This window comes from Orcinus orca, chromosome 9 (genome assembly GCF_937001465.1).
Source record: "Orcinus orca chromosome 9, mOrcOrc1.1, whole genome shotgun sequence".
In the NCBI taxonomy this organism is placed as follows: domain Eukaryota; kingdom Metazoa; phylum Chordata; class Mammalia; order Artiodactyla; family Delphinidae; genus Orcinus; species Orcinus orca.
The window spans coordinates 98,869,292-98,894,701 of record NC_064567.1 but is presented as its reverse complement, the minus strand read 5'-3'; the positions used below and the strand labels follow the sequence as shown (position 1 = coordinate 98,894,701).

The window sequence follows — 25,410 nt, the reverse complement described above, 5'->3', positions numbered from 1 at the left end:
GAAGAAGTTCCGGCTAAAGAGGGACGGGCAGAACCAGAGAAGGCTGGTGACGTGAGGGACCGACATTCTGGGCGCCATCCGAGGACTAAGGGCTTGGCTGGGGGCTGTCACGGCCCAGGCTCCCCGGGCTCCACCACCCGCCCCGGGCTGCGCTCTTAAGCCGGCCACAGCCTCCTTCTCCGGAGACTTGAAGTTATTCCACCCCTTGCAGCCATCATCTCTTCCTCCTTGAGAGTCTCTGTGCGATTTGAGAGGGAGCCCTAGATTCAGCAGAGATGCGTCGACTGACAAGCACCCCAACCGAGCAGACACACTGTTTAATTCCGTTTCCCAAGATTTTTGTATTTACGATCATTAAACATGATCCAATATAATTTTACTTTGGTTACACTAGTTCTACAAGTTATACTAGCTTTACAAAACAAATTAGGTAATTTCCATAACTTTCTATACTTGTAGTAATTCATAAGCATTGACATGAACTGTTTCTTAAAAGTTTCAAAGATACCATATGAACTTGGAGCCATTCTGAGAGCTAACTCTTTGAAAACATCCTCAAACTCTTGCTTGCTCTGTGGACCACTGAAATTTTCAATATTCTAATGAATCTTTGGTAATGTGCACTTTCCTATCTTACCAAAATTTTCCATTTCAGGAGTACTTCTTTGTAATTTTTAATCTCTGGATATGTAATGTTTCAATTTATGATTTTACTTCTTCTTTATCCAGCTTTACTAATTAGATTTATCAGGGATGGGATTGGCAATGTCATTTACTTTATTTAAGATTTACTTTATTGAAGTACAGTTGATTTACAACGTTGTGTTAATTTCTGCTGTACAGCAAAGTGACATATATATATATATTCTTTTTTATATTCTTTTCCATTATGGTTTATTACAGGATATTGAATATAGTTCCCTGTGCTATACAGCAGGATCTTGTTGTTTATCCATTCTATACATAATAGTTTGCATCTGGAAATCCCAAACGCCCACTCCATCCCTCTCCCACCCCTTTCCCCCTTGGAAACCACAAGTCTGTTCTTTATGGCTGTGAGCCTGTTTCTGTTTTGTAGAGAAGTTCACTTGTGTCATATTTTAGAGTCTACATGTAAGTGATATCATATGGTATTTGTCTTTCTCTTTCTGACTTACTTCACTTAATATGATAAGTCCATCCATGTTGCTGCAAATGGCATCATTTCATTCTTTTTATGGCTGAGTAATATTCCTTTGTGTATATATACCACATCTTCCTTAGCCATTTATCTGTCGATGGACATTAGGTTGCTTCCATGTCTTGCCTATTGCAAATACTGCTGCTGTGAACATAGGGGTGCATGTATCTTTTCCAATTAAAGTTTTTTCTGGATCTATATTAGCAATATCATTTACTTTTATTGCCTTTCATCAAGCACTAACTTTTAGATCTGCAAATCAATTTTTCTTTTTCCTGTAATTAATTTTTATTTTTTATTATGTACTTCTTACTGCTTTCTGTGAGTTTATTAATTTCTGAACCTCTTTCAAGGAGAGGTCAGCTAATTCACTTTCTTATTTTAAACTTGTAACAAAGAATAAGGCTATGAATTTACCTTTAAATGTCAGTTCACTTACATTGCATATGTTTTTGTATTAATTTTTCATTGATACGTCATTCACTGAGCCTGCGCGTCTGGAGCCTGTGCTCCGCAACGGGAGAGGCCACAACAGTGAGAGGCCCATGTACCGCAAAAAAAAAAAAGAAAGAAAGAAAAGAGGCCGCTGTGTGCAGGCAGCTCCGCTCCCGGGCCCCAGCCCAGGCCTGATGCTGTGGGCGAAGCACACGCGGCATCTTGCGTCTGTGGCCACACAGGCCACTAAAAATCCATGTCATGAAGACAGAAGGAAAAGGAAACTCATTAGTCTTTTACCCATTTCTCTGATCTACTGTCTGCTTCTTGAAAAAAAAAAAAAATCAAAGGACTGACAACTCAGACTAAGCCAGATAAAATCTAGGTTTGGCCTCCCATTTTAACTGACAATTTTCACTTTGCCCTATGCTGGAGCATAGATTTGAAGCTATTCAAATCTTTCCAAATATGAAAGAATAAAAATCCACTTATGCATGAAAAGTGGTACTAACCCTGAGAGAAAGTTTAAGCTACAGCAACCTCAGAACTGTTGTGGAAAACACATATTCAGATTTTTAGCAACGTTTTAAAAAATAATAAAAGAAAACCCGGCGGAGTGTTTGGTGGAATAAAACTATAAAACACAGACCAGCAAATGCCCATCTCTGCATCTCTGTGTCTAAAGGGCAGATGAGAGAGAGCTCTTCCCACGCTCAATCCCCCAACTTCTTTCTTTTTTCTTTGAGGTGTGACTGACATACAAAAAGGTGAACATATGTAACGTCTACAACTTGATGAGTTTAGAAATACATATACACCGTGAAGCCGTCACCACAGTATATGCCATAAACCTGTCCATCACCTCCAAGCATTTCCTGCTGCCCTCTGAATTTGTGATGACACAACATAAGACCTCCACTCAGCAAAGGCGTGAGTATACGACACAGCGTTACTAACTATAGGTCCCACGCTGTACAGCAGATCTTAGGACTTATCTTACAGAACCGGAACTCTGTAAACACTGGAACAGAACTCTAGATGTCCGACTGTCTCCCTGTGGCGTGTGATGAATAGAGGGAACCCCCCCACACTCTGGAGGTGGGAAGCCTGACGGGGCAGGTGGCACGCAGGGAGCCACGCAGCCACTGGCCCACCACACGGGCCCAAAGACAGGAGCTCGAGGAGCAGTGCCTCCCCAGCCCTGCAGAGTCCCTGGCGCCCCCTGCCCCCAAAGGGAAGGGAAACATCTCACATGTAATTTCAAAACAAGGAACGGGCTCGTGTCCCGAGGGAAACTTGAATTCACCCACCACAGTATGTCTGAGGTTCAGGTAGTTAAAGCAGCGTTTTATAAGAATTAGGAAACCATGAATTCTTTTTGACCCTGGGGTACCACTCTGGGTAATGTTCCCTAAATAGGCCAAATGTAACTTGTGCAGACATGTCTATAGCAGCACAATTAATAAGTACTCACAATACTCATAAATGCACAGCAAACGCTTATTGAATGAACGAATGAAAAGCAAAACAAAGAAAACAAATGATCAGCAAGGACAGACTATCTAAGCAAATCACCATTTAGTAACACGATTAATATTTAGTCCAGAAGCATTAAGAATATCATGGACAGTACAGTTTCTACATAAAAATTTACACATGAAATAATTTTTAGGAAAAAAGAGCAAATAATGTGCTGCATAAACATGCATAAAAGATGCGCCAATAATTAGGTAAGAATAAGAGGTGACAGACATACAACACAGCAGACATTGCACTTACTATCAGCACAAATGCACAGTAAGGTTGATCATCAGAACTTAAATGAATAAACATGGCCTGAATTTTTTCTTCCAGCATATTCCGTGGCAGAGAACATGCTTACAGAGAACATGTAAACTGAAAGGAGGAGAGACAAGGACAGAGGGCTTGGCTGACCTGGAGTGGGGTTCGGGGGCTGCCTGGTGTAGGACACGTTGAACGCCGGCTCCTCGATCAGCGGCGGGGGGTACATGCGCCTCCGGATGAAGAAGCCGGCTCCACAGCAGAAGAGCACGCCCATCATCAGGAGGAACCTGGGCGAGAGCACAGGGTGAGGCCCCAGGCAGAGGCCCGGGCAGACGGCAGGGCTCCCTGGCTGGTCCTCCCCGACCACCTTCCCCCGGGACGGGCCCGGTGGAGCACACCAGGGAGACAGCTGGCTTGCAGAGCTCTGGGTGCCCCTGGATGGAGGCCACTCGTGCTGAGAAGCTCTCGAAGTGAGCTTTCTGCTTCAAAAGCTCCAAATGGCTGTTGGCTTCGAAGGGCTGGTGCAATTACCTTCCTGACCTCAACTCGATATTTTAGTCAAAACGGGAGATGCCTTTTCAATCCAGTTTGAACACTACTGCTGGTCTTGGCTGTCTATTTCCCCCATTTTTCTTTACTGTCAAAGCAAGAAGAGTAAGCACGTGATCCTTTCTAGCAGTTTTCTCTCCATTATTATATGAACATCCATAAAAAAATTTTTTTTAAGTGCCCTTCCTAGAGCACTTCTTAATTAGAGAGAAGCTATAGGAATAGAGAATACACTCACAATCAATAAACAGTCTGTTTTTAAATCTCTAGGTTCTAAGTATGGCTGAACCTTCTACCATGACCCTACAGTCTAATGGACACAGAGCGGACGGCTAAGGATGGGACCTTTGTCCAAATCATCTAAGAATTCTCAGATGTATCACTGGCATTCAATAAATAATGAATGACTCTTCCCACCTCACATTTGCACTATACCTGTTTTTCTAGAAACAGGGGGAGTCATTCTGAGAAGGGCCGAGTTGTCTGTTCCACACAGACATAACTGAGAAACTTGCCCATCTCTAAACTGATATGACGATGGGACTCACAGAACCTTCCAGAACCTCACTCAACACGCACACACACTCTTGTGAAGGATGCACACACAGCAGAGCTGGCCATGTCATGGTCTAAAAGCACCTGTCCACACACAAATGAAATTTAAGAAAAGAGGAGACAATAAAGCCTTCAAGAATAATTAACATAATGTTAAGGGTTAAATTAAGTCCATTAGTCAGTCAGTAAGCGTTTACCGGACAACCTTGGAGCGCTGAACACGAACAAAGATCAGGGGCCCCAGACAGGAAATGATTCAGGAAAAGGACTGAAATTGTGGCTTTCTGATCTCTCGTCTAATTCATTATTCATTCAACAAAAATTCTCCCAGCACCAGTCTGTGCATTCCAGGGCGTAAGACAGGTGGGGTCTCCCCCTCACTGAACTTGAGTTCTCATAGAGGAGGGGGACAGTAAACAACAAATTAACAAAAGTGTTTATTTACAGCTCTGATAGTGCTAAGAAAAGCAAGGATACAACATAGGTTCGGGGTGGGAGTGGCGGGTAAAATATACATAACACACAATTGTGTTCATCGTTTCAAGGGTACAGTTCAATGCAACAGGAGGGTTAACAAGGGCATCTGTCAGAGCGAGGAGCAACATCTGAGCTGAGTCTGAATGATGGAAAGAAAGAGACAAATTGAAGGGAAGGGAAGGAGCTTTCTTTCTGGGTGGAAAGAACAGCACAGGTGCTCCCACAGGAAAAGCTGGGTGGGTGAGAGACCCGGAGAGGACAGCTGTGAGCTGCAGATGGGGAGGGGGTCAGAGGGGCGCAGTCTTGGGGAGCTAGAGGAATCCAAGGTGTGCAAAACAAGGCCCTCTCCGAAGTCAGATGCTGGAAGCCCAAGGGGACAGCTTCATCTGGACTCCATGATAATCTTACGTTCAACCCCGGGTCCAACTCTAAACACCTGGGCAGAAAGGTAAGGCACAGGGAGGCTAAATGCACGTGAGGGTTTCCCTTCTCAGTAACACTGCTGCTCGCTCCCAAGGGACCAGGCTCTCTGGATTAGAAATGCAGAAGCCATACGAGATCTCAGTCTCTTCCATGAGACAAGCCAAAATGTCGGTTACACCGTCAAATGGAATACATATTTCTTCCTAGACACATAAAAGTGATACACACCTCACACCGTGGGCTGCTGGCGAGCACACAGGTGCAAACAAATAAGAACAAAGTCACATGGCAGGAGACCAGCTCCCAGCTTAGGGGCAATCATCAGACTCAGTCCTTACTGAAGCCGTAGTGTGAGAGAAAGTAACAAGGGTGCAGGGGAATGAGCTTCTGGTAGCAGCGAGAGGAAGCAGGGTGGCAGTGAGGGAAGGCGTGCCACGGTAAGAAAGCAGCTCTTGGAAGTGCTGTGCGTTACAGGACGATTGTTTCCTAGACATTCTCTTCCACTGCTGAGCGGGTCCGGGGAGCTTCCCTGGGATCAAGAGAGGAAGTATGTGCCTTTTCTGTCATCAAAAGTAATCCGGTTTCTTCAATTCAATTTGTTTTTTCAGTCCCTTCCTGCCTCCCCGCCGCAGCACTTGGAACAGCAGTTCTCAGCTCCCAATGCAGGCCCCAGGCAGCAGCAGAGCCCCTGCAGATCCAGGGCCGACCTGCCCCAGCCCCCAGCCCCGCGGCAGCCCTGGCAGCAGGGCTGCACTCACCTGCCAGGCTGCACTCTGTTGCAGTGCACTTTCCAACTCTACACCTTTTCTAATCCTGGGGATTTCATTTGACTATCCTGGTTAAAGATTACTTAAGATTTTAGAGCTGGCAGGGACTTCTGAAAGCATCCTCCTCCAAAACCTCTTGTGTTATGGTAAGGAGCCCAAATTCCTCCAGAGTCAAGCGGGACCAGCTTGGAGAGCTGCCCTCCTTCCGCGCAATGCCCAGCTCCATCCTGCCAACCTCCTGCCCGCCCTGCAAACCTGCCCCCACACCAGCTCCCCATCACCCCCTCACCAGGGGTATGCCTACGTCCCTGCCCGTGCAATGTGCTGGGCCCTTCGCAGGGAAGGCCCTCCCTGAGTGCAGTGTGCTGGGCCCTTCTCAGGGAAGGCCCTCCCTGAGTGCAGTGTGCCGGGCCCTTCGCAGGGAAGGCCCTCCCTGAGTGCAGTGTGCCGGGCCCTTCGCAGGGAAGGCCCTCTCTGAGTGCAGTGTGCCGGGCCCTTCGCAGGGAAGGCCCTCTCTGAGTGCAGTGTGCCGGGCCCTTCGCAGGGAAGGCCCTCTCTGAGTGCAGTGTGCCGGGCCCTTCGCGGGGAAGGCCCTCTCTGAGTGCAGTGTGCTGGGCCCTTTGCAGGGAAGGCCCTCTCTGAGGCCCGGTCAGAAGCTGTGCAGCTCTCCCCAACGTCTGTGGCATCGGAGGCTGCACGCTTCATTTCCAGAACACTGGTTTAAAACTCTCCATGTGTCTAGACATCTGTCTGTTTCAGGAGCCCGGCTGCCGTGGGGCCTTCCCCATACCAGACACATAACTGAGAGAAGGAACCCATGGAGCCGAAACCCTGTGTCCTCTGACTTCAGCTGGGGCACCTCAGGCTTGCATCTCAAGGTGCTCTCTGGCTGTATCCCCAGTTTAGAAGCTGCTATCTGGTATCAGAATCTCAACTCAAAGACCTCAACCGAACCTTCTGGTATCTGGCACCCCGACCTTGGAGACCTGCCCTCCTTCCACGGCTCTCATGAGATGCCTCTGTGTAGGGACCCACTGGCTCGCTGAGGTGCCCTGACCCTGACAAGTGACGCCGGCCGACAGCTCAGAAGCACTGGCTACCAGCTCAGGAAACGAACGCTTCCAGGGAAGGTCGACAGAAGCTGCTCTAGCAGCCAGGCCCTCAGAGCTCTCCTGGACTTTCCATTTTTCCTTCTTTCTAATCACGTGATGTCTAAATTTTGACACGTTTTCTCATTTTTTAGGAGCATTTCCACAATCTCATCATCATTCGCCTGGTGTTTCAGGCCAACCTGAAGCACGGCTGATCCCTTTCGGGTCCCTCGACCACAAGGCCCCGGGGAGGCAAGTTGTGAGGGGGCACGTGTGTAAAGCCAGGCAGAGCTCTGAAGTGACCCCTCCCCCGGCCCTCCTCACCCCAGCTTTGGTACCAGTCCCTTCCACCTTGATAGGTACACAGAGGTGTAGACATGTGGAAAATCTCAGGGTAAAAAAGTTCTCCTTCTACTATAGAGTTTGAGGCACTAGCAACTAGGAGGTGGGGAGGAGCCAACACCAGCGTGGCACTGTTCAGGGCCCGACGTGACAGGTGAGTCCAGCCCCCAAATGGCCAAAGGCCCATCAAGGAGGTGGTGATGGTGAGAACGAAAAGAGGGTCTCCTATTAAAGAAAACGTGGCAGGTGGAGTGCCCACTTCCTGCTGACTTCCCTAATCAAACATTAGGAACAGCCGTCAGGAGGCAAAGGCAAAAATCTCACCAGAAATCCAAGTGTCTGCCGCCACATGCTCAGGAAAGGCCTTAAAGTCTTTAGACATCAGGAATGTCAGAATCTGAAACCCATGAAGAAGCTTAAACCTTAAAGCTGGGTCCTAATCCCTCACGGGGTTTGCCTCGAAGACTATACCTCTGCAGTGGTGCAGAGGAGAGCGCGGCAGGCACAGGAAATGCCCTTTTGGTTTTAGGCAAATCCTTTCCCACACATACTCTGCCATCTCTGTCATCTGAAGCCTATCTCTTATCTACAGAGTCAGATGAATCTTCAGGCAAACCTCCAAACAGGCATCCTCTGAGGGTGGCCACTCACGGGAGGTTCCTCTCCTTAGTGGGAACTCTGCATCCTATCCTTTTAGGACTCTGTCAGCTTTACTCCCTCATTCTCTCCCAAGGTCCAGTCTTACAGACCCCAGACAGCTCTTCCAACTCCCCCCAGAAGAGCTGGAAGATGGGCAAGGATGCGGGCTGTCTGTCTGGAAAGTCAGAACTCAGCTGACACAATGCGAATACGGAAGATTTCCAGGCAGTGGGAACTTTATAACGAGATGGGCTGATGCTCTGACTAACACAACTGGCCTCAGCTCCCTTTCAGAAATCGGTGGAGGAGCCGCTGAAGGACCAGCTTCTGTACAGTCCAGCTTCCAGAAGAGTAAGTCTGCTTTCTGAGCCACAAGTCTGTGGAAATTGGGACGAGCTTTCTCCAAACCCCGTGAGCAGAAGTGCTTGACATGAAGCCAGCCCCAACGTACCTGCTTTCCTGAGGCCACCCAGAGACCACGTCCTCAGGGGGAGGTGATGTCACCTTGGCTGTGACAAACTGACCGGGCAGAGCCCTGGGGGAGGGCAGGGGGAGCAGCTGAGACCAGGAAGAGTCGTGACCTACCAAAAATACCAGAGCCTCTGGATGGAGAGGGCCCGCACACAGCACCTGGAGCCACAGCAGTCCTCGTAGGGGCGGCATCTGCGGGAGAGAGGACACAGGCCGTCAGCACCCTGCGGAAGAAGGGCCAGACCAGTCGGGAGGTCCAGGCACACTTCAGTGCAAAGGACAGAACTGCCACCACTGCATTTTAGGAAACTAGCGGAGCTGTGGTAGTCCAAACGGGTAGCCCAAACGGAAGGCGCTGAGAGGGACAGTGTCATGCAAAGCACCTGTCTGCTACACATCCTGTGGGCAGAATCACAGTGGTTTCCTTCCGGGGAGGCCCTGTAACTGGATGACCAAACACCTGCATGAAACCAGAGGGGAGCATCAGAGCGCTATAGACCCTGCTCAGCGCTGACCCCCGTCAGAAGATGGGAATCTGTACCGACAAGGCCAGCGGGGTCAAGGGAAGAGGTTACGACGTCAGACAAGTCAGGTGGTTTAGTCCTGGTCTTGCCACTTGCCAGCTGCAGGACTTCTAGCAAGTTATTCAACCGCTGTGAGCCTCAGTTTCCCCATAAGCAAAAGGGGTGGGTGGGCAGGAGCTCCTTACAGCGCTGTTTTAAGTCTGAAGGCCAGCATCCTCGTGTGAAGTGCTGACAAGGGCCAGGGCTGCTCACACCTGTCCTGCCCCCGCGATGCTGACACTCACAGCGCTCAGCACCCTCCCTCCCCCAGAAGATCCCTGAGAAGGGCCCTCGCCCTCCGAGGGCAGGTCCAGAGCAGGTCAGGGTCCAGACTCCAAGCGGTTATTTTGGCCTCCTTCTATATTCCCACTCTTCTCCAGCCCCGCCTTCTTTATGAAAAGAGAGGAGCTGTGAAAACGTCTGCACTTTGGTTTTCACAGAGACACTTTCACTAAAGCAATTTCAATCCAAGGGGCAGTGGACTGGGTGTGTGCAAGGGTGGGCAAGGCTGTTTCTCAATCATATTAAATGATCACAGAATTGTGATCTAGGTTCCTGGCAAGTTTTTTCTTTTAAAAACAAAAAAGTAGTTGGGAGAAATGCACAATTTGATCCAAGACCTTGGACACAATTTGTAGGTAATTCCAGTACAAATTGACTTGTTTTATGTAGAAAAATATGTAGAAAATAGCTCCCTATAAAACATTAGTTAAGGGTTTCCCTGGTGGCGCAGTGGTTGAGAGTCCACCTCCTGATGCAGGGGACGCGGGTTCGTGCCCCGGTCTGGGAAGACCCCACATGCCGCGGAGCAGCTAGGCCCGTGAGCCATGGCCGCTGAGCCTGCACGTCCAGAGCCTGTGCTCCGCAACGGGAGAGGCCACAGCAGTGAGAGGCCCGCGTACCGCAAAAAAAAAAAAAAAAAAAAAAAAAATGAGGAAGGAAGGAAAGGAGGGAGGGAGAGGGAGAAAGAAGGAAAGGAAAGGAAAAGAAAAAGAAAAGAGATGGAGGGCTTCTCTGGTGGCGCAGTGGTTAAGAATCTGTCTGCCAATTCAGGGGACACAGGTTCGAGCCCTGGTCCAGAAAGATCCCACATGCCGTGGAGCAACTAAGCCCATGCGCCACAACTACTGAAACTGCGCTCTAGAGCCTGCGCGCCTGGAGCCCGTGCTCCGCAACAAGAGAAGCCACGCACCGCAACGAAGAGCAGCCCCCGCTTGCCACAACTAGAGAGAGGCCGTGCACAGCAACGAAGACCCAATGCAACCGAAAATAAATAAATTAAATAAATAAAAATTTTAAAAAACTTTAAAAAAGAAAGAGCTGGATGCAATACCCCTCTCCCTACAACCTGAGAATGTGACTGCTACAGCATGCCTTCCATATTTTCATTCAAATCAATTATAAAATAGTGATGATGGAGCCAATGGTCAATTCCATTAAAGATCTTCCTTCCATGATGGTATTTTACTAATCGTACTTTTATAGGTACAGCTATTACACCAGCCACAAATCTACCTAACTGGCCTGTTTGTTTAGACCAGACTTTCTATCTTATCAGCTGAAATACGGAGTGAGTTGCTATTAAATATCTTCATGAAACTCGGGCACACTGTCAAGTCACAGATCTCCCCGTCTCATGGTCCCATCGAAAAAATGAGCCCAACCTCACAGGACATTAACAGGCAAACCCAAATTAGTTCCAAATGATCACAAAAGGCCCCTTTAATAATCTCTTTTAGATGATTCTCCTGAAGCCTTCATGTAGGTTCCCTACCACCCTGCGCTGGGTGATGAGCCCACTCTTCATCTTTCGCACGTGCGCTGTTAAAATCTCACCCCAGTAGGCTGCTTGTTTCCTTAGTATACTGACATCCTGGGAACTCCCGCCTCTTCCCTCCTTAAACTAGGTCTCTGTGATCTTCGTGACATTTCGGGTTTCCCACTAATTCCCCGAAGCACTCTTCCCGTTCAGATGGATATCAATGTGTCACAGCCATCTCTTTCCCAATATTGAGTCTATAATCCTAAAATATACTACTCACCACCAATTCTACCTTCCTATAACAAGCTTTTAAAATATTATTTAATGTTTCAATATTTATTTATTTTTAGCCTTATTATGGCCTAACATGGAGACCATCTCTCCAGCTTTTCCTTAAGGGCCCAAACCTGCCATGGGAAAGTTCTCCATTTGAACGAAGTAGCAGAACCCTCCACCTGTGGGCGTATAACAGGAAAGGAGGCAGCCCAGGAGGAACCTCTGCAGCTTCAGGTGGTCACTCTGTGGCGAGCACTCTGGAAAGCAGTGGTTCTCGACCCTGGCTCACATCAATTACTGGGCAGCTTTAAGACACGCCTCTGCCTGTGGGTTGGTAATCGCTCCTCAGGTGAGTCTAGGACACAGCCGGGACGGAGAACCACCCGCTTGTCGGTGTTTCCTCTCGGGGCACCCGGCAGGAACATAGCAGGGGAGGAGACGCTGTTTTGGCTTTCCTGATCGGTTTTTTTAAAAAACAGTTCTACTGATGTATAATCAATATACAAAGAACTGTCCATATTTAATAGGTACAATTTGTTGAGTTTGGACACACACAAACCCGTGACACCATCATCACACAAGAGGTAATAGACATATTCTCATAAGTTTCAGTACTGAATATCTGTGAGAAAAAGTCATTTCAAAAGAACTTTCGGGCTTCCCTGGTGGTGCAGTGGTTAAGAATCCACCTGCCAGTGCAGGGGACACGGGTTCGAGCCCTGGTCCGGGAAGATCCCACATGCCACGGAGCAACTAAGCCCATACGCCACAACTACCGAGCCTGCACTCTAGAGCCCGTGAGCCACAACTACTGAGCCCACGTGCCACAACTACTGAAGTCCATGCGCCTAGAGCCCATGCTCCACAACAAGAGAAGCCACTGCAATGAGAAGCCCACGCACCACAACGAAGAGTAGCCCCCACTCACCACAACTAGAGAAAGCCCGCGCGCAGCCACAAAGACCCAACACAGCCAAAAATAAATATATTAAATAAATAAAATTTAAAAAAAAAAAAGAACTTTCATCTCTCCAATCACAGGTTTTAGACCTTATACGTGTTTGGCTGTCAAGTCAAAAACTTCACAGATCTGAGGATGAACTGACGGTTCTTTCTGTCAATCTCAGCTGACAATTCATATGTCTGAATATTTTCCTTCCAGTCTGACTTGATCTCCCTGACAGGCGGGGATGTGCCCGTCTGTGGAAACAGATGGTTAGAGTTTGATGACCTTTTAACACTCCATGGCAAAGTCACACATCTATGGGCTCTAAAGAGGGGACCACAGTGGCTCTGATGAGACCCGATCTTGAGCCTTTGGGGGTTGGGAGGACAGGTGCCCTGGGAGTCATTCCTCCAGAGACACATCTTTTACCAGAAAACATCTCAAACTGGAATAAACCAAAATTGCTTGTACTTAGGGTGGCTTATGGGATTTACACAGGGAACTTCCACTCTACTTCTTCCACGGAGGAAGTATTATAAGTGCTTATTATAAGCCCTAAAATTAACAGACCGAATGGGTTAGAAGTGCTCATTTCCTTGCCATTTTAACCCTTGAACAGCCGCTGCCTCCACGCCCAGCTGCCCCCGGAGCTGAGGGAGCGGACGAGGAAAGATGGCCTAGACGCTTTCCCATGACTGCTGACGTCGCTGGCTCCAGATTTTGAAACTCTGCCCTTGTGTTTCTGGGGTAGAGGTTTCTCCTCTTCCTCCTTTCAGTAAACTGCTGATCATTTAATATCAGTTCTATTCAACTCTAACCTGGAAAACAAGAAACTTATCCTTCTATAGCTTGGGTTGATTAACCCTCAGGTTAAAAAATGAACGCTGGTCAGTGAGGTAATACTGAACATGAAAAACAGAAGTCCTCTTGTGATCTTATAGAACTGAAACCTGATACTAGGTTTCATTTCAGTGAAATAACACAAGTAAGGCAAATATAAATGGCATGATGAGTGTGGCCATGAGCTCTGGAAAGCAGACGGACCCCAGTCCCCATTAGCTCAAAAGTCTAGAAACCTGGATTCAGGCTGACACCCGGCTGACTTTCGCAGCTTGACTTTTACTTGAGTTGGTTTCACTTTCCTTACCTGCTCAGAACTCTCAAATCTACATTCTGTCCGTGGACCCTCCGGAGCTGCAGAAGCAAAGCCCCACTGCCCTGCAAGAACTTCAACTCACCGCCCCCCCTCCCCCTTCTGCGAAACCCCTCGCTGAACCCGTTCTCTGCACCCTCTCTCACTGTCTGCCAAGCGGAGACCACACTTCAGCCCCACACTGATGCTTCTGAGATACACTGGAGCCCACCGACTGGTCTCTCAGCCCATCTTCACTGAAAGAGACCCTCCACACTGTGCCCTTACTACACAGCAACCTCCTTAGCTCCAGTCTCCACCTCCCAGCCCAGTGCTATGCCAGCAGCCTTCTGAGAGGCCAAGCTGGTGCTCTCGCCTTGCTTTGTGCAGAAGGAAGTCTCAGCTCCTCAGAAGGACATTCAAGGCCCCTCCCCCTCCTTATTCATCTCAGCCCCTGCCATTGGCAGGGCAGCCTACACTCCAGCCTTGTGCTGCCCCAAATACACTCTCACTAGAGCCTCTGAAACTGCTCGTCAGCCGTCAAAGATCAGCTCTGTGAGGTCTTTCTCAGCACCATCCCCTCGTCCTCCCCGCCAGGCCAGGATCCTCCCTTTGCTGGGTCTCCAGCTCTGACCACGTACAATATTTGTTCACCGTTAAAGGCATCTACAGATCCGCCACCAGACCATGAGCTCAAGAGCAATCCTATCTCATTCCTCTATGTATAGCCCAGGTGCCTACCATGGTTCCCGGTATCATATGTGTCTGCCTTCAGCGGAAGTGATGTCGCAGCAGAAAGAGACTCCCTGGGATGAGACAACACATAACTACCAAGAACCCAGAGTACAAAGTGTCCTCTGATTACGGTGTTACACCCAGTGGTGCTGAGGATGGTCGAAAGCAGCTGCTCTCACACCCTGATGGCTGATTATATCATGACAACGTTTGGGAGACTAACAGCATTTATTAAAATATGAAACAAGCATAACCTTTGCTTCAGCAATTCTATTTCTGCAAATTCATTTCACGACAAAATAAGTTCTAGTATGTGTAGGAAGATGTTTAGTGAGTACGGGGGGGCATATCAGAATCCTTTCTCCAAACTCTGGGGACCAGATATGTGGAGACTGAGAACTGTCTGGATTCATGAATTATAAGATATGTAACCACGTGCTACATAACATTACCAGCAGAAATCTGCACTGAAATACACAAAACATCTGTTAAAGTTCTCAAACAAGAAGGCCGTTAGCCTGAGGGGGCTCTGACAGTTGTGTTGCCTTTGGAAGCAAACTGAAACCTAAGGCAGAGTGGATTCCCGTGAATGCCTCAAGTTGGGAAGGAAACCAATGACCAACAGCCAACAGGACTTTCCCAGACCAGGCAATCTCTTAAACTGTAGCCAATCAAATCACTTCCTTGTTTGATTCTCTATAAACACCTCGCCCCTGGCTTCTGGCGGTGGAATGCTCATCACTGCCCAATGTGAATTGATGTTTCCTCAGATAAACTCCTGAAAACTTTAATACGCCTCAGTTTATATTTTAGCACATCCTACTAAATGGAATTCTAAAAAGAATTTTAAAAGCCTCGTGTTGTCCAAATCCACTCCTGCTACCAAGTATTTAAAAATTTGTTTATGATCACTGTCTCAAATTCTGGAATAACAGGTAAGGATATGCAGACCTTCAGTAGTAAAAACAAAACAAAAGTGGCACTACCTGAATGTACAATGCTTATAATGGAATGTGTAAATGAACTATGGTACCTCCCCAGGGAACACTCTGTCATGAAGAAAAACAATGAGGTTGCTTTGTATACTGATTTAGAAGAAGATTTATAATCTATAGTTAAGGGAAAAAAATCCAGTTACAGAATATATAGAGAAACATGACATTTTAGAGGCTGTCTTAGTCTGTTCCGGCTGCTATAACAAAATACCAGCGGCTTACAAACAACATAAATTGACTTCTCACAGTTCTGGGGGCTGGGAGGTCCAAGGTCAAGCTGATGGTCGTGTTTTGGTGAGGGCCCCCTTCCGGTTCACAGCCTGTGTCCTCACATGGTGGATGGCGCAAGGGAGCCCTCTGGAGGCTCTTTTACGAGAGCACGAATCCCATTTACAAAGGCTCCACCCTCAGGACCTCAGCTCCTCCCAAAGTCCTTACTTCCTAATACTATCGCCTTTGGGGGTTAGGACTCCACATGTGAATTTGGGGGGGACACAAATATTCAGACCACAACAGGAGTCTAGCGATCCGAAAGGGGGATGACGGTGAAACCTTTCTCCCTGTTCTAAGGACACGAAAATGCCCCCAACTTACACCAGCAGTCTTCAGTGAGAAGCCCAACAACAAGGAGTGAGGGAGGAGAAAAATTCTTCTTTAGGGTATCTGTCCCCAGACCAGACACCTCCCCCTCCCCAGGCTGCTTCCAAAGGCTGTGCTCAGCTGCTTCACCAGCTGAAGCCCCCCCTCCCCTGCCCCACCCTGCACACACCTCAGGCTCCCCAAGCTGCTGGGGAGCTGGGCACAGAGGGCGCAGGGCACTGGGCCCAGGTCACAACACAGCCTGCTACTGCTCGGGGGGACCTTGTGCCGCAGGGCCCCTGAACTGACCTTGGCACCAACCTCCTAGCTGGGTGCGGGCTCTGCAAAGCCTGAATCTGGGATCTTGATCTGACACCTGCAAACACTTCACCCATTCACACCATTAATTATTCACAGCTGAGGAATGAACCCAGAAAGAAAGACACGATAAACCAGGGTAATGGGAGTACTTTGAAAGAAGCTTCAACACTGCAATGGGAAACTTGGGCACAGGGCCTGAGAATGGCCTGGTCGAAATCGATAGCCAGAGGAGGGCAGTGCTGGAAGGAACGGCCCTTCCTAGAGCTGCAGGAGGTGGGCCTGAGGCCTGCCCCTGTGTCTCTACTCCCAGGGTTGGTACACGTTCACTCCCTCCCCCGTAGCGGTGGTGTGCATGTAACAGGTACTCAACAAAGCACACACGTCAGGGTCATCAGTGCATGACCCTGATGTGTGTCCTCACTGTTTCATGCATCCTATCTTCCTTTTATATGTCTGACCAAAGTGCTTTCCAACCATCTGTTCCCTTTCACTCTCTCCCTTGAGCTGGGCAGTTGGGGATTCCCTCAAGTCTCAGTGGAGATGATTAAGACAAGCGTCCCCACATTCTCTCCTTCAGTGGTACTTAGAGCTGAACCAGAAACTAGAATAAGTATGCAAACACAACACCCAGGACCCAAATGCCCTGCAGCTCTGTTCCATCCACGTGGCGGCCAGAGGTGTGACCCAGTCAGACAATAAGGTCCCTGAAGACACTGTGGGCCCAGGTGGGTGCTGTCAATTACTTCATTTGTAAAACTAGGTAGGGAGGGTCTTAAGGTTTCCTTAGTATTCCAGGAGACTATAGGTAAATCAAGGACCCCCTTTGGGTCCTTTCCCACTGGCCAGCTCTACAGAGCGCCACTGGTTCATCTTGTTTTTAAATCACTGGTGTCTATTTAAGAAGACCCAACCCATTTCTAACCTACCCCCAATTTTCTGGAAGGAATTACCAGATCCAATTCTATTCCTAAAGAACAGGAAACATGCACGTCTAAATCACCAGCTTTCTCTGGCCTGTTTAAAATCAAATGAAAACAGTCATGGTTTAAGTAAGCATCCATGTACCTGACTCCCACGAAGGCCCAGTTCAGCACCTAATAAGACATCTCAGGAACCTCACAGTCTGGAGCAGGGAGTGGTCCCAGGCTCCCAGATCCATTCCACCATCTGACTGTGTGAGTAACATCTCCTCCCCACTGTTGTGTCAATACTAAGATCTGCAGAAGAAAGATGACTCACTGCTTAGAAAGGAAATGTTAGGTGATTGCTTTGTACTTGGCAAGCAGGTTGGACCCTTAATGTGCTAACATCCATCTCATATCTGTACCCTTGTCTCCGCTACAACACATAAGCCTGCTTGGTCGTTCATTGTTTGTTCTCTATGCTCTAAATGATTCTGCACAGCCAGCCAGAGGGTGTCATAGAATTAAGCAGTATAAGACCTTGGAGATTATATGGCCCAGGAAGCTGGGGCCCAGAAAGGTTAGGAGATTTGATCGAGATCACAGAGCAACCTAATGGCAGAGCAGGGCTAGAGGTCTCTTGACATTAGGTCCCTAAAACAATTTCCATCACTGAAGAATGACAGTGAGTCACTCTTTCCTTCCCCAACCCTGCTCCAGGCCACCACGTGTGAGTTACTAAATGAGTACCGAGTGCTTTCCATGTGCCTGACAGTGTGTCAGCACAGAAGACAGAACTCGTGCCCTCAACGAACCCCCAGTCTAGGGAGGAAACAATGGATGTTTTATTTCAGCAACAGTAAGTCCAAGGATGGAGCGTGGTACCAAAGGACGAGAAGGACACAGGTCCCTCAGCTGAAAGGGAGGGAAAAGAAGGGAGGGGAGGAGAGAGGGGCCACTCTCAAAAGCTCTCGGAAGAGTATACGTGTAGCGTGCTCAGAAAAGTCCACTGCGTGCCGTAGGCACTCAATGAATGTCAGCTGTTATTATTCTTAGTCTTTGTATTACGATTAATTCCCGGACAATTTCCTCGCCGCCGTGGAGGGCTCCGCCTCAGCTACAGTCTGGGAAAACTCAGGGACACGCTCTGCTCTGTCTTGGTCTGAGGGAGACATGGAAGCATGGGTGGCTCCCGGTGAGTGCTGGCGGGTGCGCCAGGGCACTGACGTCCTTCCACCACCGTGAACTTCGGAGAAGGCCCTGAGGTCCCTGGGCCCCATACCTGGAGACTCACACGAGTCCAAGCGGCCGACACAGACCCAGCACCCTCCGCCTTCCACCTGGTTCTGCCTCCCACCTCTGCCCTTGGACACTCACATCCTTCCGCGGACGGCGGCTGTGGGCAAGCGAGCCTCGGGGCTACAGATCTCAGCAGAAAGCGTGACGTTTCTCATCGACAGAGAGACACTGTTCCTGACCTGAGAGGCCCCCTCTGCCCACAAGGGGGTCGACTGTGGCCGTGGTGGTCCACCAGGGCCCCTCTGGACACTGGAGACAAGCGGAAGGGCCCTCCCAGAGTCACCAGGAGCGTACCCCACAGTAAGGCAGGTTCGCCCAGCCCTCCTGCCTCTCTCTGGGGCAGCAGTGCCCACATCTAAAGTCAGGGGCCCCATCTGGTCACCTCTGGACACAGACCCACTGACCCTCTCCAAGCCACCAGGAAACTGCAAATATCCGTGATGATTATAGACACTACGGACGCACAGGGCAGTATCTACCCTCTCAGAAACTGAATGTGGTAGTGACCATGACCACAGCCACGGGACCCCAAGAACCAAGGCGTAGAGGCCAAGGGGTCTGCTGGTGAGAGCAGCTGAAGCACAGCCAGCCCCGTGCCCCGTGCCTGCCCTCCTGCACACGCAGGAGCGGAGCCCGGGGTGCACCTCCCAGCAGGACAGGCGCTCCCGCCAGCCACCAGGGCATCGAAGTGCTCCAGGATGTGACACTGCACTGGGACTCTTCCCTGACAACTGCCACCTTGGTCTGCAGTGCCCTCTGGACTCTGAACACACAGGAAGGAAGCCAGGCCCTGCAGACGTGTGCAGCCCTGCGCGGCCAGTGGCAAGGGCTCCTCAGCAGACCCGTCCCCATCTGCTCACCTCACCTGCCCCTGCAGCAGACAGAGGGGCTGAATGAGCAAGTCCTTGGCCCAAGAACAACTCAAGTCGAGAATGAAAGCAAAGGGACGGGAATGGTGAGGCCACGTGACCTCCCTGCTATTTTTAAATCACACTGTTGCTAAGAGGACGTATCTAGTAAGCCCAGAACCAAAGCACAAAAAACGTACATTTTAGGACTTCCCTGGTGGTGCAGTCGTTAAGAATCTGCCTGCCAATGCAGGGGACACGGGTTCGAGCCCTGGTCCGGGAAAATCCCACATGCTGCAGAACAACTAAGCCTGTGCGCCACAACTACTGAGCCTGTGCTCTAGAGCCCACGAGCCACAACTACTGAGCCCACGAGCCACAACTACTGAAGCCTGCACTCTACAGCCCGCAAGCCACAACTACTGAAGCCTGCACTCTAGAACCCATGAGCCACAACTACTGAGCCCGTGAGCCACAACTACTGAGCCCCCATGCTGCAACTACTGAAGTCTGCGCGCCTAGAGCCCGTGCCCTGCAACACGGGAAGCCACTGCAATGAGAAGCCCACGCACTGCAAGGAAGAGTAGCCCCCGCTCGCCGCAACTAGAGAAAGCCCGTGCGCAGCAACGAAGACCCAACACAGCCAAAAAAAAAAGAAAAGGTACATTTCAATTAAAAGCTTTTGAAAGCTCAGACTGTAGATAGGAAAGAAAGGTAGTGAAGGACAGATGGAAAGAAAAAAATCATAGGAAAGAGGGTTGAAATATGTGTTGCTTCTCTGTTCAGATTCCAAAGGGACTTTTTCTTCAAAAATGAGAATACATTTTGCTTGTACATATACATATTCCATAAATGAACAAATTAAAGAAATCAAAAACCTTGATGAAGGGAGAGGGCAGACAGAGATATAGTTTGGATCAACAAACCAATCAGGGGAGAGTCATTTTACACGTCCAGGTAGCTACAGTGGAAACCTAATTATCTTTTTAAAAAATGAGCCTCTAGTAGCTTGATGACTACAACGCTAGAATGAAATTCAGGAACATGAAGACAAAGGAAGCAGAAGGAGTGTCTACTTCTGGGACTTCTGGTGAGTCAAATGAAATTAGATTTCAAAAGCAAGAGTAAAATCTGTAAAACAAGTGTGTGACCTGCATGTTCTCTCCCCAGTGTGCTCCATGGTAAGTTATAAGCACAAAACAGAGGTGTTGTTTGTAACATGTTTTTCCACAGGGGGGAACCCTCAAACAGAATAAAAATACCATCTGGAGTCAACATATCTTTCAGGAATTATCTATCTAGGAGAATCTTACACAAAGCACTTTGCCCAGAAGAAATGGAAGGCAGAATATACCAGGAATATATTTGTTAAATGAGATCTGTCATAACTCATGATTTTTCAATTTAATGTTAAAGGTGCTTCAAAATATTAACTGGTCGGTCACACATTATTGTGTCCCAGCTCCCTGGGGCACAGTACCACCCCTGACCTGCACCACTGGACCCCAACAGCCGGCATGTGGCAGACACTCAACAGGCATCGGGGGATTGAACGAAGGAGGTGTAGCATCCGGCTCCTCGAGCAGTAAGCACGTGGCACCGGACGTGTGTCCAGAGGCAGGTCTGGTGTGCCATGCAGACCACAGTGCTGGACCTTGATGCCCAGGCCCCCAGCAAGGGCAAGCCTGGGCTGTAAGCGAGTCTCCTTTACCTGTACCACCATCTGTGCCACGTCCACAGAAACCACGATGGGGTTGGCTTCCAGGAACGACACACAGGCGCAAGTGCTTCTAGCCTAGGTTGTGATCGGTCTGCGGCTGGTATCTAGCCTGCAGCAAATCGATCCTTAAGCAACGAAAGCTGGGACAGAGTAGAATACATCTAAGTCACTCCTCCTGACTCCCCTTGGATATAAGCACTCCATTGCCCCAGCTTGATGGAAAGCAGGGAGATGAGTTTTCACATGCTAAATGGAGCGGACGGTAAAAAGCAGCTCTTCTGCCAGCAGCACACTGAGCCCGTGGGTGTGTCAGGACATCAACACGCCTCAAGGGTGGAGGCATGTGGCAAGGTCGGTTTGTGTAAGAACCAGCCTTGTGTGCATACACAGCACAGATGCAAGCTACACTTGGGTGTGTATACATCTGCATATGATTTCAGTGCTGGCCATACACAGGCCCCGAACTACAATGCCACCGTGCTGTTCACTTCAAAATGGTTCATTCTGTTATGTAAATTTCACCTGTTTTGTTTTTTTTTAATTGAACTATAGTTGATTTACAATGTGTTTCAGATGTACAGCAAAGTAACTGTTATGCATATATGTGTGTGTATATATATGTATATATATATATATATACACAATACACACACACACACACATATATACACACATATATAAATATATATATATTCTTTTTCAGATTCTTTTCCCTTATAGGTTATTGTAAAATATTGAGTAGAGTTGCCTGTGCTATAAAGTAGGTCCCTGTTGTTTATCTAGTTTATATATAGCGGTGTGTGTATGATAGTCCCAAACTCCTAATTTATCCCTCCCCCTACCTTCCCCCTTTGGTAACCATAAGTTTGTTTTCTAAGTCTGTGGGTCTATTTCTGTTTTGTATATAAGTTCATTTGTATCTTTCTTTTATATTCCACATATAAGTGATAATCATATGATAGTTGTCTTTCTCTGTCTGGCTTACTTCACTTAGTAGTATGATAATCTCCAGGTCCATCCATGTTGCCACAAATGGCATAATTTCATTCTTTTTTATGGCTGAGTAATATTCCATTATATATGTGGTGTATATATATATATACCACATCTCCTTTATCCATTCCTCCGTTGATGGACATTTAGGTTGGTTCCATTTAGCTATTGTAAGTAATGCTGCAACGAACATTGGGGTGCATGTATCTTTTAAATTAGAGTTTTCATCTTTTCTGGGTATATGCCCAGAAGTAGGATTGCAGGATAATGTTGTAGTTTTATTTTTAGTTTTTAAAGAAACTCCATACTGTTCTCCACAGTGGCTGCACCAATTTACTTTATCAGCAACAGTGTAGGAGGGTTCCCTTTTCTCCACACCCTCTCTAGCATTTGTTGTTTGTAGATTTTCTGATGATGCCCATTCTAACTGGTGTGAGGTGATACTTCACTGTAGTTTTGATTGCATTTCTCTAATAATTAGTGATGTTGAGCAGCTTTTCATGTGCTTCTTGGCCATCTGTATGTCGTCTTTGGAGAAATGCCTATTTAGGTCTTCTGCCCATGTTTTGATTGGGTTGTTTGTTTTTTTAATATGGAGCATCATGAGCTGTTTATATATTTTGGAGATTAATCCTTTGTCCGTTGATTTGTTTGCAAACATTTTTTCCCATTCTGAGGGTTGTCTTTTCGTCTTCCTTGTAGTTTCCTTTGCTTTGCAAAAGCTTTTAAAGTTTCATTAGGTCCCATTTGTTTATTTTTGTTTTTATTTCCATTACTCTAGGAGGTGGATCAAAAAAGATCCTGCTATGATTTATGTCAGAGTTTTCTTCCTATGTTTTCCTCTAAGAGTTTCACAGTGTCCGGTCTTACATTTAGGTCTCTAATCCATTTTGAGTTTATTTTTGTGTATGGTGTTGGGGAGTGTTCTAATTTCATTCTTTTACACGTAGCTGTCCAGTTTTCCTAGCACCACTTATTGAAGAGACTGTCTTTTCTCCATTGTATATCCTTGCCTCCTTTGTATAGATTAGTTGATCATAGGTGTGTGGGTTTACCTCTGGGCTTTCTATCCTGTTCCATTGATCTATATTTCTGTTTTTGTGCCAGTACCATATTGTCTTGATTGCTGTAGCTTTGTAGTATAGTCTGAAGTCAGGGAGTCTGATTCCTCCAACTCCATTTTTTCCCCTCAAGACTGATTTGGCTATTCGGGGTCTTTTGTGCCTCCATACAAATTTTAAGATTTTTTTGTTCTAGTTCTATTTAAAAAAATGCCATTGGTAATTTGACAGGGATTGCATTGAATCTGTAGATTGCTTTGGGTAGTATAGTCATTTTAACAATGTTGATTCTTCCAATCCAAGAACATGGAAGATCTCTCCATCTGTTGGTATCATCTTTAATTTCTTTCAGCAGTGTCTTATAGTTTTCTGCATACAGGTCTTTTGTCTTCCTAGGTAGGTTTATTCCTAGGTATTTTATTCTTTTTGTTGCAATGGTAAATGGGAGTGTTTCCTTAATTTCTCTTTTAGATTTTTCATCATTGGTGTTTAGGAATGCAAAAGATTTCTGTGCATTAATTTTGTATCCTGCAACTTTACCAAATTCATTGATTAGCTCTAGTAATTTTCTGGTGGCATCTTTAGGATTATCTATGTATAGTATCATGTCATCTGCAAACAGTGACAGTTTTACTTCTTCTTTTCCAATTTGGATTCCTTTTATTTCTTTTTCTTCTCTGATTGCTGTGACTAGGACTTCCAAAACTACGTTTAATAATAGTGGTGAGAGTGGACATCCTTGTCTTGTTCCTGATCTTAGAGGAAATGCTTTCACTTTTTCACCATTGAGAATGATGTTTGCTATGGGTTTGTCATACAGGGCCTTTATTATGTTGAGGTAGGTTCCCTCTATGCCCACTTTCTGGAGAGTTTTTATCATAAATGGGTGTTGAATTTTGTCAAAAGCTTTTTCTGCATCTATTGAGATGATCATATGGTTTTTCTTCTTCAATTTGTTAATATGGTGTATCACATTGATTGATTTGCGTATATTGAAGAATCCTTGCATCCCTGGGATTAATCCCACTTGATCATGGTGTATGATCCTTTTAATGTGTTGTTGGATTTTGTTTGCTAATATTTTGTTGAGGATTTTTGCATCTATATTCATCAGTGATATTGGTCTGTAATTTTCTTTTTTAGTAGTATCTTGGTCTGGTTTTGGTTTTAGGGTGGTGATGGCCTCATAGAATGAGTTTGGGAGTTTTCCTTCCTCTGCAGTTTTTGGGAAGAGTTTGAGAAGGATGGGTGTTAGCTCTTCTCTAAATGTTTGATAGAATTCACCTGTGAAGCCATCCGGTCCTGGACTTTAGTTTGTTGGAAGATTTTTAATCACAGTTTGAATATCATTACTTGTGATTGGTCTGTTCATATTTTCTATTTCTTCCTGGTTCAGTCTTGGAAGGTTATACCTTTCTAAGAATTTGTCCATTTCTTCCAGGTTGTACATTTTATTGGCATAGAGTTGTTTGTAGTAATCTCTTATAATCCTTTGTATTTCTGCAGTGTCAGTTGTGATTTCTCCTTTTTCATTTGTAATTTTATTGATTTGAGTCCTCTCCCTCTTGATGAGTCTGGCTAATGGTTTATCAATTTTGTTTATCTTCTCAAAGAACCAGCTTTTAGTTTTATTGATCTTTGCCATTGTTTTCTTTGTTTCTAATTCATTTATTTCTGCTCTGATCTTTATGATTTTTTTCCTTCTCCTAACTTTAGGTTTTGTTTGTTCTTCTTTCTTTAGTTCCTTTAGGTGTAATGTTAGATTGTTTATTTGAGATTTTTCTTGTTTCTTGAGGTAGGCTTGTATAGCTACAAACTTCCCTCTTAGAACTGTTTTTGCTGTATCCCATAGGTTTTGGATCGTTGTGTTTTCATTGTCATTTGTCTCTAGGTATTTTTTGATTTCCTCTTTGATTTCTTCAGTGATCTCTTGGTTATTTAGTAACGTATTGTTTAGCTTCCATGTGTTTGTGCTTTTTACGTTTTTTTCCCTGTAACTGATTTCTAATCTCATAGCGTTGTGGTCACAAAAGATGCTTGATATGATTTCAATTTTCTTAAATTTACTGAGGCTTGATTTGTGACCCAAGATGTGATCTATCCTGGAGAATGTTCCACGTGCACTTGAGAAGAAAGTGTAATCTGCGGTTTTTGGATGGAATGTCCTATAACTAACAATTAAATCCGTCCGGTTTATTGTGTCATTTAAAGCTTGTGTTTCCTTATTAATTTTCTGTTTGGATGATCTGTCCATTGGTGTAAGTGAGGTGTTAAAGTCCCCCACTATTATTGTGTTACTGTCAATTTCCTCTTTTAGAGCTGTTAGCAGTTGCCTTATATATTGAGGTGCTCCTATGTTGGGTGTATATATATTTCTAATTGTTATATCTTCTTCTTGGATTGATCCCTTGATCATTATGTAGTGTCCTTCCTTGTCTCTTGTAACATTCTTTATTTTAAAGTCTATTTTATCTGATATAAGTATTGCTACTCCAGCTTTCTTTTGATATGCATTTGCATGGAATATCTTTTTCCATCTCCTCACTTTCAGTCTGAATGTGTCC

The 25,410-nt window shown here is 46.6% G+C and overlaps 2 protein-coding genes across 2 annotated transcripts in view; one reads left to right on the top strand and one right to left on the bottom strand.

Annotated features, from left to right (window-relative positions):
• The window catches only part of LANCL2 (LanC like glutathione S-transferase 2), an 82,104-nt gene extending 78,416 nt beyond the window's left edge, over positions 1-3,688 (top strand). The window contains exons 9-10 of the transcript XR_007479258.1: positions 2,362-2,545; positions 3,470-3,688. The gene's annotated coding sequence lies outside the window, so the exon portion shown is untranslated. The remainder of the gene's footprint in view (positions 1-2,361; positions 2,546-3,469) is intronic.
• Positions 1-25,410, bottom strand: part of VOPP1 (VOPP1 WW domain binding protein) — an 87,164-nt gene that overhangs the window by 7,851 nt on the left and 53,903 nt on the right. Inside the window, exons 3-4 of the mRNA XM_033411279.2 lie at positions 8,829-8,906; positions 3,551-3,687 (exon numbers count right to left, since the gene is read on the bottom strand). Coding sequence (XP_033267170.1) covers positions 3,551-3,687; positions 8,829-8,906 — 215 coding nt within the window. The remainder of the gene's footprint in view (positions 1-3,550; positions 3,688-8,828; positions 8,907-25,410) is intronic.